The sequence below is a fragment of the Thermobia domestica genome, chromosome 9, assembly GCF_964235325.1.
Source record: "Thermobia domestica chromosome 9, izTheDome1.hap1.1, whole genome shotgun sequence".
NCBI classification, from domain to species: domain Eukaryota; kingdom Metazoa; phylum Arthropoda; class Insecta; order Zygentoma; family Lepismatidae; genus Thermobia; species Thermobia domestica.
The window spans coordinates 84,725,548-84,745,456 of NC_137462.1; the positions used below are offsets into that span (position 1 = coordinate 84,725,548).

Sequence of the window (19,909 nt, forward strand, 5' to 3'; positions counted from 1 at the left end):
ATTTAGAACAGTGCATTTTAAACATATAATAGCTAGCTATATAAAGAAAACATTAGTGCAAGTTCATTAGTAAACATTCAGTATGATCATAGTTATTGAAATATAAAGTTTGGTGTAAAGTAACCCCATAGCTACTTGGCACAACATACAAAAAGTATGTGCAACATACGAACATAACGTTTCTGGGCAATGTCTTCCCTTCAGTATTTATACATTTTACTTTCTACACAAAACTGCATGCAGTCTACAAGTATTGATATTAGAATGATGGTACCGATATCAGTACTTAGTTTGAATTATCGATATTTGTAAAGAAAATTATGTATTTTCTGGTATTAGCATAGGAACCGCATTCTAATAGTTTAGCATATGTCCCACAAAAATGCCAACTCAGGAACAGAAAAGAATCACCGTGAACTGATTTGCCTTGGTTATTCCTTATGTCCAAGAATATCATTCCAACTGTAATCAGTGGAACATTTACGGAGTTCAGAACTTTCAGGCTGAAGCCCACCCAAATTGCATGATCTAATATTAGTCCTTCTATGCGTATAAGCTGTAAGCCCCCCCTTCCCCCAAAAGTGTAGTGATTTCTAAAAAAAAAAAAAAAAAAAAAAAAAAAATCGAAGTCTTTGTGAGTGAAGCCTGTCTCAAACTACTTTTCTGGATCCGCCACTGTTAATTTATTTTCCGACAAGAAATTGATTCCAGCATCTTCCCAAATAGGAAGTTTACCTAAATTTAGAATGCAGGAGGTTCCAGTAGTAATAATTTCCTATCTAAATGATATTTTGGACCGGAGCAAAGTAACCCCGAGTAGAGGCTGAAACCGCCTTCTCGCAGTTTTACTTTTTTTATGACTTTAAAACGTTTTACATTTCAATTTCAACTATTGCATCAAAGTCTCATTATACACAGTAGTATTCTACGAAACTGACTTAACTTTGACTTAAAATCTTGTACATATCTTTTAAATTTTGCCGGCCTTTACAGTGACTGCTTTCCATACCTCTACAACAATATTTCTACTTATTTTATAAAACTTACATAAATTATTACAAAATAAATAAGTTATTACGAAATAAATACAAATATTATTTAAAAAGTAGTAAACAAGGAACACAGACAGCGATAAGTCATCAATTACCGTTGATTTCATTTTTCTAGTCGCTGCCTTTACCTAGATTTTTGAGTAATTCAAATTCTGGTCACACTGTAATTTCTATGGATGGCAACACTGAAAATTCTTCTGATTTGCATTTTCAGGTGTAGAGTAACATTATCTATTATTGTGGTAAATTACATTTTATTACCTCTTTCCACTTACGAAAGACGGGCAAAAGAAAAATTATTAGTTTTTCAAAAATATTTAGTAGCCTGGCCCATTAAAAGCCTGCCTTACTAAAAATAATCCAAAATTTACCATTTTTCTTTTGCTTGTTTATTCATAAGTGAAAGGAGATTATAAAATGCAACTTACCACAATCATAGATAATGTTATTCTACAACAGAAAATATGAACACGAAGAATGTTCAGTGTTGCCACCCGTAGAAATTAGAGTGTTGCGAGAATAACAATTTCCCTAAAATCTAAGTTAAGGCAGCGACTAGAAGAACAAACTCAATTCCATTTGATTACGTATCATGTTGTTTTGGTTTGCTGTGAGCTACTTTTTAAATAATAGTTGTATTTGGTTTGTAATAAACAAAATATTTTTTAACATACAGTTATTAAAATGAATAATAATGCTCACTTATGAATAAAGAAGCATAAGAAAAGTTGTAAATTTTGGATTATTTTTAGTAAGGCAGGCTCTGTGGTCATTGTATTTACATATTTGATAGCGCTTTATTTCTTTTAATGTTCCTTTAATATTATTAAACTTACTTACAGAAGTTGTTCTTAAAATACCGTTGAAGCAAAGCTTACTAGAATATATCGTAAGCATTATTTTCTTTTGTTTCGGTTTATTTAACATCACTCCTGAATAATTTATGTTCTTCCCAGTAACAAGTAAATTTAGATCAATCAAATACATTCGTATAATTACATAATAATTTTAATTCCCAATTATACTTTTATTTCGATAGGTATCACTGTTCTATTCTCAACTTGATGGAATGATCCAAGGATGGCACGAGGCTGTCCAAGAACACAACTCGTCTGCACAAATGACAGAGAGAGACTTCCTGTAAGTTATTTATTTTCAAAATGACGGTGAGAAGAATACTTAGATATATACATATAATATTTCCGAATAAAATTCTTGTTCAAGTAATGTCTGAACGTCCCAAATTCGTTTTAAACGGAAAGAGAACATACCTGCTTTGTAAATCTAAATTCTTGCCCACAAAATAATAATTCTGAAGCAGATACTTTTGATTTTCCCAATTCTGTAAATAAATTATATATTTTCTTTAAAATTGCAGGTGGATTGTCTAAATCGACTTTCAGGCCAAGCAATGCATTGCATGCCTTCCTTACCAATCTGTTCTACGTGAATAGATCTTACACGTATTTTTGTTTAATTAAACTGAATCTACTAATACAATATATTAGAATGAAGTATATATTATTTATTTCCTTTAACGTATAGCCCATGAGTTTGGTTGTTGATCGATTGCTTTAGAGTTTAACATTCCCTTTCAGCACTGAAGCGATATGAGATATAGATCTACATCTTAAAGATCGAACCATGATCTCCCGTTCCGGAAATATACGCTAACCATATAAGCGGAACAAAAAGGAATAACTTGGCGCCTATAGCATGGCATGAGGCAAACTTTTTCTTTATCATTTATCCGATCACTTTCGATATAGCCGAATAGATTACAATAAACCTAAAGGCGCAGACAAAGCATACATAATATTCTTTGTCTGTGTCTAAAGAGTTGTAACTTACAGCTAAGAAATAGGTGAAAAGATAGAGCAGACTTCACCACAGAGTGCGAAACGTCAGGTGAGAAAACCTTTTGGTATCGGAGAACGAAGCTGGAAATACCTTTGCCAAGCGATTAAAAGTGGCTGAAACCATATTATATATTAATCACTCATCAAACAGGAGTCGCTACTACATCCGTAGATGTACATCTGTGCACTTTTGACAGATAAACCAATTAATGGAAAAGAAAATGATAAAATATGGAAATGATAATGTATCTTGTTTTTGAATGATTAGTATGAAGCAGTTGTGATTGTCTAAAAGGAAGCATGAGGAAATGGTTTATGGTAGTGCACAACTACATTAACATTACAGTTGTTACTGATAATAGTGGATTTCAATCACATACAAACAAACTATAACGCGAATTCAACATTGCAATACCTGGGCTGTCACACAGATGCAGGTCTGGGCGGATGTGAAACACCGTATATGTACCGCAACCACAGCATTACCGGTGCCCGGCATCACCATCCGTGTCCTCAATATCTCTATCCGCGTCCTCAAATAATAATATATCAAATGCATACAACTTATTTGTTCCGTGACAATTATGGTTTCAAAACTAGTTTCTAACAACAATTTTTGTGAATCCTATGATGTCTATCAATAAAGTTCAAGCTAAACTTTAAAACCGATGTCTTCCTGCTACAAGTAACTACACCAAGTGGAGTAAAATTCATGTAGTAACAAATTACGAATCTAATGGAAAACATAAGTAGTTGCTTACGATTTCCTCAAAAGCAGACTTAGGACAAGAAAACTGTCAAATTAATAATACTGTATTTGTCAAATAATTTCAGAGCAAATCGTATATTAAAGAAAAGAAACTAATATAATTATTTATAAGACATTAGCGTCTTTGTTTAGAACGCGAGTGAAATGAAGATAAAATGTCCTTCAGAAACAAGAATAAACCAGTCCAAACAAACTCACAGCAAAACACATTATCACTTCTTATTTGTAAGAGGTCTTTGAGAAGAAAGAAATTTTGAGTGGAACACAATTTTGCTTTATTGGTTGTTTGTTCCAAAAAGATAACCACACTTGAATATACGATGTCAATAATTAATAGTGTATAGAAGAATGATAATGATTATATAGTCTTTTCACGAGTATTCGCATTTTTTTTATCTGCCATCCACAAATAAACAAAAAATACATCTGCAGAAGTTATGTTTATTCGGATATCCGCATCCATGTAAACCTTTGCACACCACTACTCGCCTATTGAGATTATTCTTATTTGTTATACGCTGTGTGACTCATGGTTGATTTAATATGTCATCATCATCGGATCTGGATATTACAATCATTGATATAAAAAATTCAAAGTTGACACAATAATTTCTTCATGCTGAGAGAAAAATTGACTCCGGAATTTGGTACGTCCCAGACCCAACAAATCTTGGTACGGGCCTCAAAGCCAATATAGTTTTAATTTCTTAAAAAAAAAAAAAAATCAAAATAAGAACAATGATACGTGGATTTTTCTTGTTATAACATAATGTCGTAATGCTATTAAATGAAGGACGCGGATGTTGTAAAAGAAATTATGTAGCCTTGTGTGCAATGTATACTCTCTGTTCCAACTGCTTACCCAGAAATATTGTATTTTCGTTATTTTGACGTATAGTGTATACTGTAGCTCCAGTCGTCTTTACATTCATCAAGGAACTTCAAGAAGTCGATGGGAGCATTCAAGCGATCGGAGTTGCAGGGAAAGCATGCCTATTAAGAATCAGAGTTTTAAAACAAAGTGAAATATAAGTACAGTTCATGAGGTGACTTCTGCTGAGCGAAGTCCACATAAAAAGAATTTTAGTCCTTACACCGAATAAATACTGACTTTGATCAATTATCATTTCCATTGGCCGTAAGGAGCTATAGGCCTATATTGCTCTCTTATATATTTGTTGGCCCAAGGATTCCAAAGGTGGCTCCACTTTCTATAAAAATAGTTCCGGGTCTGCTTAAAATTCTGGAAATTGGGCCTAAGCAACTTTCCAGTTTTGATCATCTGCTTCCTACGTATTAATTCGGTATAAGGACCTCAAACTTAATCTATTGGACTTTACTTATCAAAAGGTTTCTAAAACTGTCTTACTGCCCCCCAAAATCTGAAATTCATGGTGGGGTGGGCGCGGCTGCCTTCCTGATCCACTGACGCCTCTGTCTGATTACCTCCCAGATGCGTACATGTCAAAATCCTTCCCAGATGCGTAAAAGTGCCATGGGCTATGACATGACATATTTTGATATTGATAAGAGTTTTCCCACCTCCGTACATGTTTAGTAACTGACACTGTTTCTGTGCATTTTAAATGAAGTTTGAGCAGAGGAGGATATGGAACTGCATGCTCAAGGAAATACGAAAAGATGCATACATGCTTTCCAGACTGTTGTATGTTTTTTTTTTTTTTGACTCAACTTTTCACGTTGAATTCAAATTCTACCAATGTATCCCCGAAATGTGTGTGATATGAATTCACAAATCACATCAAAGGGATACACAAGTCGGCTTTTATAGAGTCTTCGTAGAACTAATATCTGGATCAGGAGCGATCTGGCATCTCTGGAGGTCCTCGGCTGCAGGAAGCTAAAGGTGCCCCTTTAAAAAATGTCCACTTGCGTATATTACTAAATTCTATTATTATTGGCCCATTTAAATAAAGTTACCTACCCATTGTTTTATAGGGGCTTTATTTTAATAGCAAACCTCTACAGTATGCTTATATGTTCTAATTGCATAAATTCTACCATAATATTCTTTAAAAACAAATTTTCAGTACCTTGAGCAATAATATAAGGTAAGTAACCAGTAAATACTACCCAGGAATACTTTATACTTTTCATACTTTATTATATGAAACTTACAATACGTAGGCTACTTCAAACTTCAAAATAGTGATTTTGCATAGGTGTATAAAAATTTACATAAAAAATCCTATAAAGTTAAAGAAATACGAGGCGCATTTCAAAAGAAAGGGCCAATATTTTATTATAACCGACTGGCAATAGTGATCGAATCACGCTTGCGCACTAACATCACTTGGTCCATTGGCTATCAAACAACCATAGTTTCGCCAGTCGTCTGTTTGTTTTCATGTGTGCTGGAGCGTGTTAAAATGGCTGCGCGCATACACAATCCCGCCAGGTGCGAGGTCCGCTCTGTGATTAGATTTTCTCATGCCAAAAGACAAAGTGCTGCTGAAATTCATAGAGAATTGTGTGCAGTGTACGGCAACAGTGTAATGAGTGAAGAAATGGTACGACAATGGTGTCATGCATTCAAAGAAGGCCGTATAAATATCCACGACGAAGAGAAGAGTGGAAGGCTAAGCATTCAGACTGACGACTTGGTGCAGCGAGTGAATGAAAAAGTTAAAGAAAATCGTCGCTTCACCATTACCGCTCTACACATCGAATTTCCAGAGGTTTCACCAACAACATTGTTTCGAATTGTTACAGAAACATTAGGATATCGGAAATTGTGCGCCAGATGGGTCCCCAAAATGTTGATAGACGTCCACAAACAGAACCGACTGACTGCAGCAGGTGCATTTCTGGGGTCTAGGACAAATCTGCCAATGACCAAATGCGCCAATCGTGAAAATGGACAAATCTGCCAATTGACAAATCCGCCAATTACCAAATCTGCCAATTACCAAATGCGCCAAACGCGAAAATGACCAAATGCGCCAATTGTGAAAATGGACAAATCTGCCAATTACCAAATGCGCCAAACGCGAAAATGACCAAATACGCCAATTGCGAAAATGGACAAATCAGCCAATTGACAAATCTGCCAATTACCAAATCTGCCAACTACCATATCTGCCAATTACCAAATCTGCCAATCACCAAATGCGCCAAACACGAAAATGACCAAATGCGCCAATCGTGAGAATGAACAAATCTGCCAATTGACAAATCCGCCAATTACCAAATCTGCCAATTACCAAATGCGCCAAACGCGAAAATGACCAAATGCGCCAATTGTGAAAATGGACAAATCTGCCAATTGACAAATCCGCCAAATACCAAATCTGCCAATGGACAAATCTGCCATTGGATAAGTCACCGAACTATCATTTTATTATAGATGTATTCTTCAATCATCGTCCCACAGTATTACAAAGAAGAAGAAGAAGAAGGAGGAGAATTTATGAAAGAACGGAAAAGGGTATTTTAATTTTAATATGTGTTACTTTTATAAATTCGCAATTATGTTTCAAAATGAACGTTTACTGATGTTGGTTGTTGGAGTTTAGTATCCTATTGCTGTACTTAGGTTATATGAGACGTGACGTAACACGTTTGAATTTTAATGCCCTCTCACTGGGAATCAAACCCGAAAAGACTAATGTTTGTTGTAATTATTGGATAGCCAACAAGCCTATTTGGTCTTTCACTTAAGTAGCTATTGCTTCAATTCTGTTCATCCGATTATCTTGGTTCATATGTCATTCACTTCAGAATAAACCAACCTTGCAAATGGTATTATGCGCATGTGTACATGATGTATAATAAGAAGGAAATTCAAGGTAAAATTGAGAATTCCCCGTCTAAAAGTCCCTTTGTTCAAATGTAGCACCCGCTGGTATGGCCCCAACTAAAGGCACCCAAATATAACATACCTTTAAAACTACTGTAGTTTATAAGTAATATATGTGCCAAGTTTCATTGTAATACCTACAACAGTTATGACGAAAAAAAAATTTCTCAGTTCTGCTAGACAATACCAAATTTCATATAGGAAGAAAGTGAGATAACTATGAAATAAAATGAATCCGAACAGTATTATTTATTTGAAATGAAATTAAATCTGAGTTTACGTCCAACGGTTATGCCGGTAAGACTAAAGGAGACGGTGGTGATGAGTAATGAATAAATGGTAGAATGTAGAAAGTGGGAGGAAACGGGAGAAACCGGAGTAAACGGGAGAAACCCGAGGAAACCCACGCACACGGTGTTTGTCCACCACAAAGTTCACTTGGCGAGGACTGGGAACGAACCCGGGACCCCAAGCACCAGAGGTGAACGCTCTACCACTGAGCCACCGCGGCCCTATTATTTATTTGAGTATCATGACTTATACGTTATTCTCTTCAGAATAAAACAGGCTTTCAAATGGTATCATGATAATGTGTGTGTGTGTGTGTTACACGAGAAAAGGGGAAATTAGGGTAAAATTGGGAATTTTCCGTCCAACAACAATCGGCAAGAGGAGAGTTGCTCCAGTAGCCCTGATATCGTTTCTCCATCATAGATATAACTTGGTAGAAATGTTTCCCATGTTCATCAATGACTGCTCCGCAATTTTCTGGGAAGAAATCTATATGGGAGTGCAAAATATGTATTTGTAGTGATACATTACACCCTATTGCTTGGTAGAAGGTATTAGGTACAACTCTACTTTCTTATAGTTCTGAGACCGCTCGTTTTCCAAAACATTCGTCACCACTTTTCGGAAAGAATCTCATGCAATCCTCTGTTCATTTTCTAACACTGCATCAAATTCAGGATCATTGAGGAGTTAGCGAATTTGAGTGCCAATAAGAATTCATACCTGATTTTAGTTTCAGCAATTTGTGGAAGTTTAAGCATAATATATTTGAAGAATGTTTTGATGCGTCTATGAATAGCCGCCATTCATTGAGATTATCGTCTATGTTAAGTTTACTCATAAGACCAGTTAGGCCTACATAGTTACAACGTAATATGTCACTTTCCACTGAAAATACTGTTTGGAGATTCTGACGTGTTCAAAACACGAACACTTTTAGATCTTCAGAATAAGCTCCCCACTTCTTGAGTTTGGATGCCAGCAGTTCTGCGCCACTTCTTGAAAACCCCAGGTAATTTAATTCAGGTTGAGTATCATATGGTGAATAGATAATAATATTTTGGTTTTGTGAGGTTAGGATCGTTGGAAGACGATGAATCTGCAGCAGAATTTGACAATGTGGATTGACATTGTTCACCTTTTGCTCTTCATCGGGTGAAACACTGGAGTAAGGTACGAGAAGTTGTGGAACCTTTAGTTCTTCAGAGTGTGGCACAGTGACGAACATTTCAAGGAATATTTGAATTGAATTGAATAAGTAGCAGTCCACTTTTTTCTTGTTCGGATATACCTTTAATTGGAAGAACTATGCAAAAATAGTTCCTACTAGCAGTTTGAAGTAGGATCTGTCGGTTCTCTCCATATCATTGGAACTGCAAATGGCACGCATGGCCTTTTTCCGTGTAGCCAGTCCCGCAAATTTGTAGAACAAGTATTACAACATATATGTGGTGCTCAGTTCTTGTCCACATCTCCCACTTTACAGCCAAAGTATAAGTGATAGGCTTTCTTTATGATATGAGCGAAATACCACTTTTCGCTTCACTTCGTTAAAAACAATTTGCTCTTCACTGCAAACATATTTACGCGACATGTTTCTGCTTAGTATATTGAACAGAGAAAACAATCAAAACAAAACAAAATAAAATTTAAAGAAAAAAAAAACAGCAAATCCTTACTACTAACTACTATTCTCGAATGATTATCAAGTCTTCTTTATCTAATCAAACTTATCTACTCTACGTTCTGTCTCAAGACGAGCTTAACATTCATCCTATCATAATATCATCATTCATTGCTTTTTGCCTATACTTATCTCATCCATGCAATATTCCCTCTTCTTCTTTGTTTTATTTCGTTCAGGTTTCCCTGTATGATTAGGTTTTTCACCTTGTACATAATTTGATTCTCTCCTGTATGTTTTTTATTAATTTACCACACTCTCCTACAAAATCACTAAACACACACTTCACTTATCACTATTAAGCACTGTCCACACTGGTATTTATAATATTGCACTAATACACTATCACACTCCTGTGTGTGAAACACATTTTAACGACTAATTCCACTACACGCATTACACTTATTTTGTTCCTTTTGTGCATTCGTTAAATCTTGTCTATCTCATGTAGGATGATTTTGTTTCCGATATATGTTCCTCGGTTGTTTTACGTATGTCCACGGTCCCCAATACAACGGCTTGGGGTCCAGGACCCACTCGGAGCACTTAGTGCGGGCCCTGGTCAGTTGTGTCCCACCGCCGTGTGCACCGGAACCGAAAGCGGCGCGTACGCAACAAGATCGCGGACGGTCACTGTTTTCTTTTACCCGAGTTCATTTGTCTCATTTCTTAATTCTATGAGATATTAATGTGCTGTATAATCCTTGCTTAGTATAGTCATAGAAAGGTAAATAATAATAATAATAATAATAATAATAATAATAATAATAATAATAATAATAATAATAGCACCCACCCACCCGCCCAATATCTCACCACCACTACGTCCGAGATGGCAAATTGTAACTACAAAATAACGTTACACAACATGTTTTCTCTATCAAACTCTTCAATACAAACTAAACCGTAAAGTGGTTGATATTTCTTTGTCAGCGATGAAGTGCGAGCAATATGGATAGCCAGAGACTACGCAGGAATTTATGTCAGGAGGGGCCCTAAGCTTTTCGGGGGGTCCAAATACAATTTGAAGCTATATTATGTTAAAATTTTGAAAATTTCACCTGAAATTAGACTAAATTTACAAACAAGTCGGGGTATTAAGACCCACAGGACCCACCCCTGCGTATGTCCCTGAGGGTAGCAATGAAACTAACCGTCAAACAATGGAAGTTTATTGAAATAAGTAGACAGCTCTTGTTGCTACGAACCCTTAATTTGCTCAGCAGAGCACATCGGGTGATAACGTATTTCTTTGAAACCCGAACCAATCTTCAAAAACTAATTTCATATTCGTTATCAGCACCCTAAAATTAGGAAGAATTGATTAGTTTTATCTCCAAAGCATTTTCACTGTTGACCAGTGTTTTCAGAGCAAGTTTCTCTTTATGTAGTTAATACGTTTAATGTGGATTAAATATGATCCAAGATTAGTTGATATAAAAGAAAAATTAGTACAATTGAGTTCAGTTTTCATCTATTAGTAAATATACATTAGCAACTAGTGTTTTGTAGCTTTTATGCTTAGTGCATAAAATAATTTTGTGATCCTGATAGATTCCTAAAGTGAAAAATATTAACTGTTAACAATCGGATTGTACCTTTTGTTGCTTGATTTCTCTTAACACTGACACACATATTTCCAAGAATGATACGCGTAGTCCTAACAGTCTTCCAATAACGAGACATATATCATTCCATTGATAATGAGGTAAACAAAATGCCATGTAAAAACCCGTGTAAACTTTTCTAGAACATGTAGTAAAATATCCTATTAGTAGATATGGAAATTGATGCTTTGTTCCAGCTACTTACTGATATAAAAGTGAAACTGAATTATATCGTCATTAACCATGCGCGCTGATCTTGGGGATCGGCCTCCCTGGATGTAGATATCTTTATTCGAATTTGTGACAAGGAACTACACATATTTCAATGCTTCCCCAAAGTTATATAGAAGTCGTCGTTGCTGTCATTAAGATCTTTATTACACCAATTCTAAGACTACATTACTCAGTTAATGAGATATAGTGCAGAATGTTGATTTTCTTCCTTTAAAAATAACATTGTCAAACACATTATATATGTATAAATCGATAAATCACATCGAACCAAATAAAATGAGATGCTCGAGTACAAGTTTACATGCTTAGTTTATTAAAAAAAAAAAAAAAAAAAAAAAAAAAAATATGCTGCACTAACAACTGAATCTTTCGTTGCCAATAATCAGTGACAGCTTTCATTCATTGTCCTGGCAGTAGCGAACTAGCACCTTGCTTGTCTTTTCGTGAGGTGACACACATATACTTTTTCGAACATGCTAGTTGTAATCGTAGGTAATAACAATCAAGTTAATTAAGAAGTCTTAGTAATAAGTAGTTTCAAATTGGTTAAAATGAATCCGAACCTGTTTTCGGGACGGGTAATTTGAATAGGGACATCAAAATATAAGCCGTCACTTTAGAATATTTTTAAAGAAAATTACAAAAGTGTTAACTTAAAATATTTACTTTATTTATTATTTATAAGGCTATGAAAAAATATTTATTCACATTCTTTCAAATATTCACAACTTTCACAATTACAAATTGGAATTTCTCACTAAGTACAAGATCGTACAAAAAATAAATACCAAAATTTATAGTTGTAAAACAATTTCTTCTATTATAACTTTCGGTTTTAAATTTCACGACTGTAAATCAGGTCAAGAGGACAACAGTTACTTGTAACATGGGCAAAGTTCCTACAGTCTAAGAACCCAGCAAAGCTGACTCTCAGTGAACTAAAGAAGCTGCTGGATGTATAAACTAACGTCTTATGATAATGTAGCCAACTAGAGTGGTGGTGAAGCTAGAATTAGAATCACAATGTTGAAATTCTTTCTTCTTTTTTTTAAAAAAAGAAAAAAAAATTAGGAAAAGTGCTTCGTAGTTTACCGTACTTAGTACAGCATTACATAAATTGTGTTGCATCAACTGGAATTTTTCATGTTACAGAAATAAAAGTATACTGTCACTCATGTGTGCCCGAAAAAGGGGCAGGGGGTCGCTCCCCTAGTTAACGAAAACGTATTAAATTTCTTAATACAAATAAAAAATATCAAATGTAATAGGGTATATAGTAACCAGGGAGATGAGTTCCCTAGAAAATTTTCATCGGGCGCCCATGCTGTCGTTATTTATTCTGGATAAATGAATTGTTAGATTTGAAAAATATTTCTGTAAATATTTTTATCTTTAATTTTGTTACCTATAATCTGATCTGGTGTCTTGTTAATACATTTGAGCGTTTAATAAACATGAAAAAGTTCGATACTCTGGAAGTTTGGTGACTTTTTTTTTTTTTTTTTTTAAGCATTGATGCCACTGTTACATAATTATGCAAACACGTATTTATTAATTTGGGATAGCGTATACTGGATACTGTAGACAATGTTGTGAGAAGTTATATGGTTTTACACTTGTTTAGTCATGGTTCTGGCCATTCTAAGCTATGTTGTCGGGTGACTGCTTGGTTATCTGAAACCGTAATAATGCGACTAATCGAATGAATCGCTGATTAGAATATTTGAGGTCTATTAGTCTACTGGTACTCATAGCGAAAATACATGCGATAAAGCTAGTCTTAACACTGCAACAGAATATCGATTTATGAATATCTTAAAAGGACATGGATGTTTGTTCCAACTACATTTTCAAAGCGTGCGAAAACTCAGCTATAAAATTCAAGAAGTAGTTTTTTTTGTATGTAATATCGAATCCTCTTCTGGTGTTTTGTTCAATACATGACAAAATTGGTAATTTTGAAAGAAAAAGCAATGTATGTTCAAGATGATATCAGAACAAGGGTTCGATATTACAAACTAAGAATTAATTTCAATTTTATTCTTATGGATATTATGCACGTCGTAGGTGCAACGCTTCTTTCATTCACTTTTGTGTTCTCTTTAGTTAAGTAGACTTTAACACCAGTGGACCAGCGTGCACTCTAGTTGCAGCCATCCAGGAAACATTATTGCTAGCTAGTGTGTGTACTGATACAGTTTCCAGCAATTCGATGAAACTTGTTTCAATATATATTGCCCAGCAAGAATTTTTACTGGATCTAGCAAGAGGGCACGCTGGACCGGCAAGGACCTCTAGATAGGGAATCGGTGTGATATTTACCGTAAATCTTGTACGGTAATAACACACCTGTGCTTTTTTTTTTTAAAAAAAAACGATCCCTAAATTTTACGGTAAATTACCGTAAAATATACGGTACCAAATTTGTTTTTAAACACGGTCAATATTATTTTGCTTCTAAATATACGGTCTGCCGTTTTTATGAAAAAAAACGGTGGTCCGTAAAATTTAGGGTAATCGGATGGCAGCGAGAGTTGACGGTAATCGGTCAATTTAAATTAAGGTAATTTTAAGGCTAATTTTTTTACAGTGTATATGAAAAATAACTAAATATTCTAAACTTTCTAAATATAGTACTCAAAAAAGATCTCAAGATACGTGTTTGTAAACAAGTCATGATTATACTAACTACTGCCTACTTATTAACAATGTTATTATTGCTATAATAATTGCATTTCTTCTTACTTTCCTTATCCATTTTCTGTTAAAGATTATGGCTTCTTATGGAAGACTTTTTATTATTAACTGATTACCAGCTGCATTCTTCTATTATAATAAGGAATACATATATTGGTTTATTTCGAAAATATAAAAAAGAAGCTGACATCCGCTTAATGAATTAGGTCAGCCATAGACAGGGCTGCTCGTAGATTTTATGGTCTTTTACACAAATTCTATGAGAGGTCCAACCAAACTTGTGAAATCTCCATCCCCGTAAAGGTCGTCAACACGGTTGTAACTTTGTTTTTGTTGAAATAGTAAAGTAACAATATTTATATGGTTCAAGTCCTTTTTTATTATTTCTTCCACTACTTTTAAAGGGCCTGTGACACATCCATAAGGTGTGTGGGCCACAACCCTCGATTTTGATGAAACTTGGTAGATTAATAGGACACTTTGCAAAACTAATGCAACTAGCAGGAATTTGTCGAAAAAGCTGTAGTTTCTGAGATTCGATTCAGAGCCAGTCGATTCATTAAAAATGACATTTGTCGTGATATCTCGGGAACGGTACCACCGAGAGCAAGCAAACTTTGCATGCCATAGTAGATACATGATACCTTTGAAACGAAATTAAAACGAATTGTCTGCACCTGCGCAGAGCGTAAGGATACACTATCAGGCCTATGATCGCGGTCTATTGGAACACATCAGTGTGATGCAGGCATCTATGCACCAAAGAAATATGCCAAAATCATAGCCCATAGGGTTACATATATATAGTTAGTGTTGCCATGAAACACCATGACAAGTATAACATAATGCAAGAAAAAAACTAGACTCAAAGGTGAGCGTTTTCAAGCAATTCAGGTGAGAAGATGTTAGGGTGGTCTGCCCCCGGACACCCGCCTCTACTTACGCACTTTGTCTGGCTTCTCAGTCATACATTTCCATTACACCTGTGTAGAAGTCATATACTTAACATTAATAGTCGCCATATTCGGGTGTAGTGATATCAAGGACTGTAAGTCATCAATGATACACAACAGTAACACAGTATTAAGAGAGCGTAAGGAAACACTATGAGGCCTTTCATCCCTAAGAGGGTCGCAGGAGGATGATATGTAAAAATAATGTATGTAGGTGTGTCTGTATGTATCTATATATTGTCTAGCATAACTCTGGAATGCCCGGAGCAATTTTAACGAAACTTTGTACACATATTACTTATAACCAGGAAAAAATGTTGTAGGGGTGAGATACATCTATCATCCCCAAGAGGGTCACAGGGGGATCACATATACAAATAATCGAAAATGACTGGTATTAGTGTCGAATTCTTATATTAGTGTTCGGGGTCACGGAGATGAATGGTGACTCCCAATGTTATTACCGTAAAATATTGCCTCCACTAGTATGGGAAGTGAGGGGGGAGTTAAAAATAAAAAGTCACGGTGAGTATGACATAAACAAAGAATAGATTCAGACGAAATAAACCGGGTAATCAATCTTTGAAATGAGCATTATATGGGGAGTTGGGGGATTCAAATATTCTTCACAAACTTCGTCATACTGTGCGAAGAACTAGCACTTTAGCTAATATATATAGTGAAACTTGTATAAAACAGAAGGCGGTGGGTCCGAATTTTACTCGAAGGAATAACAGCGATAAGAACTGTGAGGAGTTTCCGTTATAGACAGATTTCCGTTTTATTCAAGTTCCGGTTTCTACAAGTTTCACTGGATATATAATTATAGTCAACCATTGTCAATACACTGCTGGGTGAAGGTCTTTCCAACTCTTTTCCGCAACAACCTATCTTCCATTTCCACTTCCATTTCCTCTTCTGAATGGCTTGTAGTAGGTTCATACACTTGAATCACTTGTAGTGTATATCTCTGGAAGAGTTTGACTTCAAGCCTTGCTACTCGACTAGATATACTATCTACCTCAAGGACCTTGTTTTTCAATTTTTCGTTGATAAGAAATCCCACTCCGACAGTCTAGCCACATTCTGATCCTCTGTAGTAGAATAAGTGTCCTTTCTTCAACTCGATTAATTATTCTCCTTTTCTTCTTACTTCGCTCAATCCGACGATGTCCCAGTTGACTTTCTGTAGCTTTTCTTCCAGCTCCTGGAATCTTGCTTCTGAAGCCAGGAATTTTGCATTATATGTAGCCATAGTCAGTTTTAAATAGCAACCTAGTCCGTAACTCCGGGGATTCTTAGCACCCTCTGCCTGCATGTGATTCTGAACGTTGCCTTGCCCAGACATAGTTCGGCTTTCGGAGAATAAAGGACTTCTTGGCTTATTGTGTCCTATCATGATTGTTTAGACAAGTTGAAGGTATTTGGCAAAAATCACCGTGCCGACCAGGCATGTTGGTGATAGCCCTCCGTGTTCGCCTTCCTATCATTAGGGAAACCTGTAAGTTTCACCGTGGACAGGAAGTTACCAGTCTGCACCACTAGGAGGTACGGATAGGACATAAGTGGCTAGCCCAGCCGGTTCCATACGTTGTCGACTAATTCTCAGCGTGCGGGTCTCCTTCTGGTTTACTACTACTAGACACTAGACCACTGCATATATATATATATACCGGGTGATTCAATAAGAATGTACCAGGCCTATATCGCAGCTAATATTGCACGTAGAGCCTTCAAACAAAAAATTGTATCACCAAATCGTATGTGTAGAATGCAATAAAAGTAGTAGCGAGACCAGTGGCTTCTCGTGAATACCTCCAACGGGGAGCAACTTCGAAATTTGTAATGCAAAGTGGTATAACTGTTGAAATCGTTCAAAAGGACATTAAATGCCATGCAACTTTTAGAGGACAAATTTTGTTATATCCCTTCCCATTTAACCGCTAGAGGCGTTGTTGCAGACTTGTATCTGAGTACCCGTAGCAGGCCTTTATCTCAGCTAATAATGCACATAGAGCCGTCAAACAAAAAAAAAAAAAAAAAAAAAAAATGAACTACTAAATCGTTTGTGTAGAATGCAATAAAAATAGTAGCGACACCAGTGGCGTATCGAGAATATCTCCAACGGGGGTCATCTGCAAAATTTGACGGAAAAAGGGGTTGGTTGTGCCTCCATTGAAACAAGCGCATAATGGGAGAAACGTCGAGAGGAAACATCCTCGCACCATCTGACTTTCACCTAATAATGCGACAGTGTTGCTACCAACGAGGAAGAAATATGCCAAGGTGTTTCCTCTCGACGTTTCTCCCATTGTGACCAGAGAAAAACAAAAAGAGGGAAGGAAGCGAAACCTTTAATGAAGCAACTGTAGGAAGGGGGACACCTAGCCACGTATTGGTTAATATCACCGGATGTAAAATGTTGCCGACTCAACACAAAGTTGTATTTTTTGAATAGCACTACGTTAAGTTATTACAAATTTTAAGTCTACATACAAATCGAAAACAAACAATACCACTTTTATTGTTCAGTGTTGCAAACTAATTATGCTATAATATCACAGCAATCCAGAAACATCCCAATTTTGGAGGTCTCTATAACAGTGATGACGCAAGTGAGACGGATGGTGCATCGCACATCGAAAGCACCTTAGTGTCGAATACTATGGTCAGCATATGATGTATTTCTATCAAACAGAAGAAAAAGCTACAAGGAATTCAAAACTTGACTTCTTGCAAAGGGCTTTATTTCGAAAAAGAGCTGAGATAAGTATCACATCTAATTACGTAGATTATTTTCAAAAGATGTAATGATCATAATGCCGTTTACAGCAATTTGATATTTTACACCGTTTAGGAGATATGATAATGAATGTTAAAGTTGGCAATACTACTAAAAGTCGTGAAATTAGTAGAATATGTGGTAATCACAACTACCAAAAACTGTTGGTCAAGTATCAAAGGTGCGAAAACAAGCAACGATCGCTTTATAAATTTCTTGCAACTGCGTCATTTTAAAAAGTATTGCCAACTGTAACATGTATATATGATGTCTAGTGATGGGTAAATTCCCGGGAAGATATTTTTCCGGAATATTCCCGGGAAGATTCCCCAAAATGGGAATTTTCCGGGAATTTATATACAATCACAAATAAAATAGCATTCTATTACTATATTATGATTTCAAAGTTAAATTCGTTTTTATATCACAGTATATTATTACTCTTGTTCCCAGCGGAGCCTTTAAAATGTATATTCTGAACGATGTTATTTTATTAATATTTTATTATATTTAGAGAGTACGCATAAATCTATATTTATTTACATTATGTTCTACGAAAGTAAATATGTTTCAAAAATGGTATAGTAAGTCCACATACTTTTAAACCGCTAAAGAGTTTAAATTTACATGTAAGTGGATTATCTGAACTTGACTCCACTACTGATATAAACATATTGAATTTTTAAGTGTTATAAACAAATTAGGTTGGGTAACTGCCACAAGACACATGTCCCACCATTTTGTCAACATTTGCGATTGCAAGATACTTTCTTATCTTTATAATTTTGCATGTAATATTGCCATACACGACCTTTTTTTCCTGCCCATTTCTCGAAATTTCATGCTTTAATTCACATGTAAGAGAAGTCCGAGTACCTTTTCAGAAATTCGAGTCAGAGACAGGAGACAGACCGACGTCTATTACTAACGGTGGTTCAGGGTTTATTAATAGTACTTCATCTCTATTTCTACATAATTCAACATTACTTTACAAAATGGATTCTTTTCATCATTTGTAAATTAATACTTTGCTACTTTTGGCTATTGTTTAGTTTTGTGGGTCCAGATTTTGCATCTACTTTTTTTTTTAAGATATTCAATTCCGATGCGGTTGTTTTATGGTTTCATACGTTAAATTACGTTACCAACATTAAATTCAGATAGCATTGCCGAGCGAGAGTTAGCGAGTGAAGGCGGGGTAGAGCCCCGCAGGGCACGTTGTTTTCTATCTTCGTTACCAACAATTCACTTTCTTTTCTCACATAAATCACTTCCACTTACCATTACGGTTTGTACAAATCCCCTACTGCCCTAAACAAAATTGTGTTCAATACTTTCTTGACTACTTGAACACCACTATCAACTCATTTGTTCCGTAAATCGTCCTACTTTTTGCTAGTTTTGGGCCTCCAATACTAAACAATTACCCTACCTTTTAGTGCAAATGGAAATGGTACTTAGAAACTCATATTATTAATTATGTCAAGTACAGTCAAAAAAAATTAAATTTTTTAACCTCCAAATTCTTTAAAATCTAGAAGTAAATCATAATATATTAAAATAATGTAATTAGTCATACGGTTCTTATAATTTGGAAGATAAAGTAAAGAAATGGATATAAATTCCTTCCCGGGAATTTATAGGCGAGGAAAAAACCGGGAATATTCCCATTTTTAAAAAAAATTCCTTCCCACTGGGAATATTCCCACTGCCCATCACTAGTAATGTCCAAGAGGTCGGGCGCCCCAAAATATAACCTCAGTGCAGAAAGTGGCCAATCACTTCAGCAAATAACAAAAACATTCATTTTTAACAGTTATAAATTCATCAAAATTAACACATAATTACAAGCAAATTATCTCTTATTGCCTTAGAGCATGTACGATTTATTGAACTTTTACATCATATGTCTCTCCGGTCTTCACAAAATAACCAACTTTTTAAACATATAGGGGAGACCGGGGCTGGTTGGCGAACTTTTCATTCTTTATTTTTTTATGAGCAGATTGTGCACTATATTGCAATGTAATGGATGTGTACGGACAGACCAATGTTTCCTCTAATAAATTCCATTTTTGTTTTTGTTTTGTTGCTTACAGTTTTCGAGAAATAATTTTTCTTTCTTTTAAAACGGAGTATGCCAACCGACCCCTACTGAGGG

The 19,909-nt window shown here is 35.5% G+C and overlaps 1 protein-coding gene across 2 annotated transcripts in view; it reads left to right on the plus strand.

Moving 5' to 3' along the window:
• LOC145694806 (putative phospholipase B-like 2) overlaps positions 1-19,909 on the plus strand; it is a 109,733-nt gene that overhangs the window by 48,313 nt on the left and 41,511 nt on the right. For both annotated transcript variants that reach the window (XM_081771452.1, XM_081771453.1), the window contains exon 3: positions 2,092-2,192. In XM_081771452.1, coding sequence (XP_081627578.1) covers positions 2,092-2,192 — 101 coding nt within the window. The remainder of the gene's footprint in view (positions 1-2,091; positions 2,193-19,909) is intronic.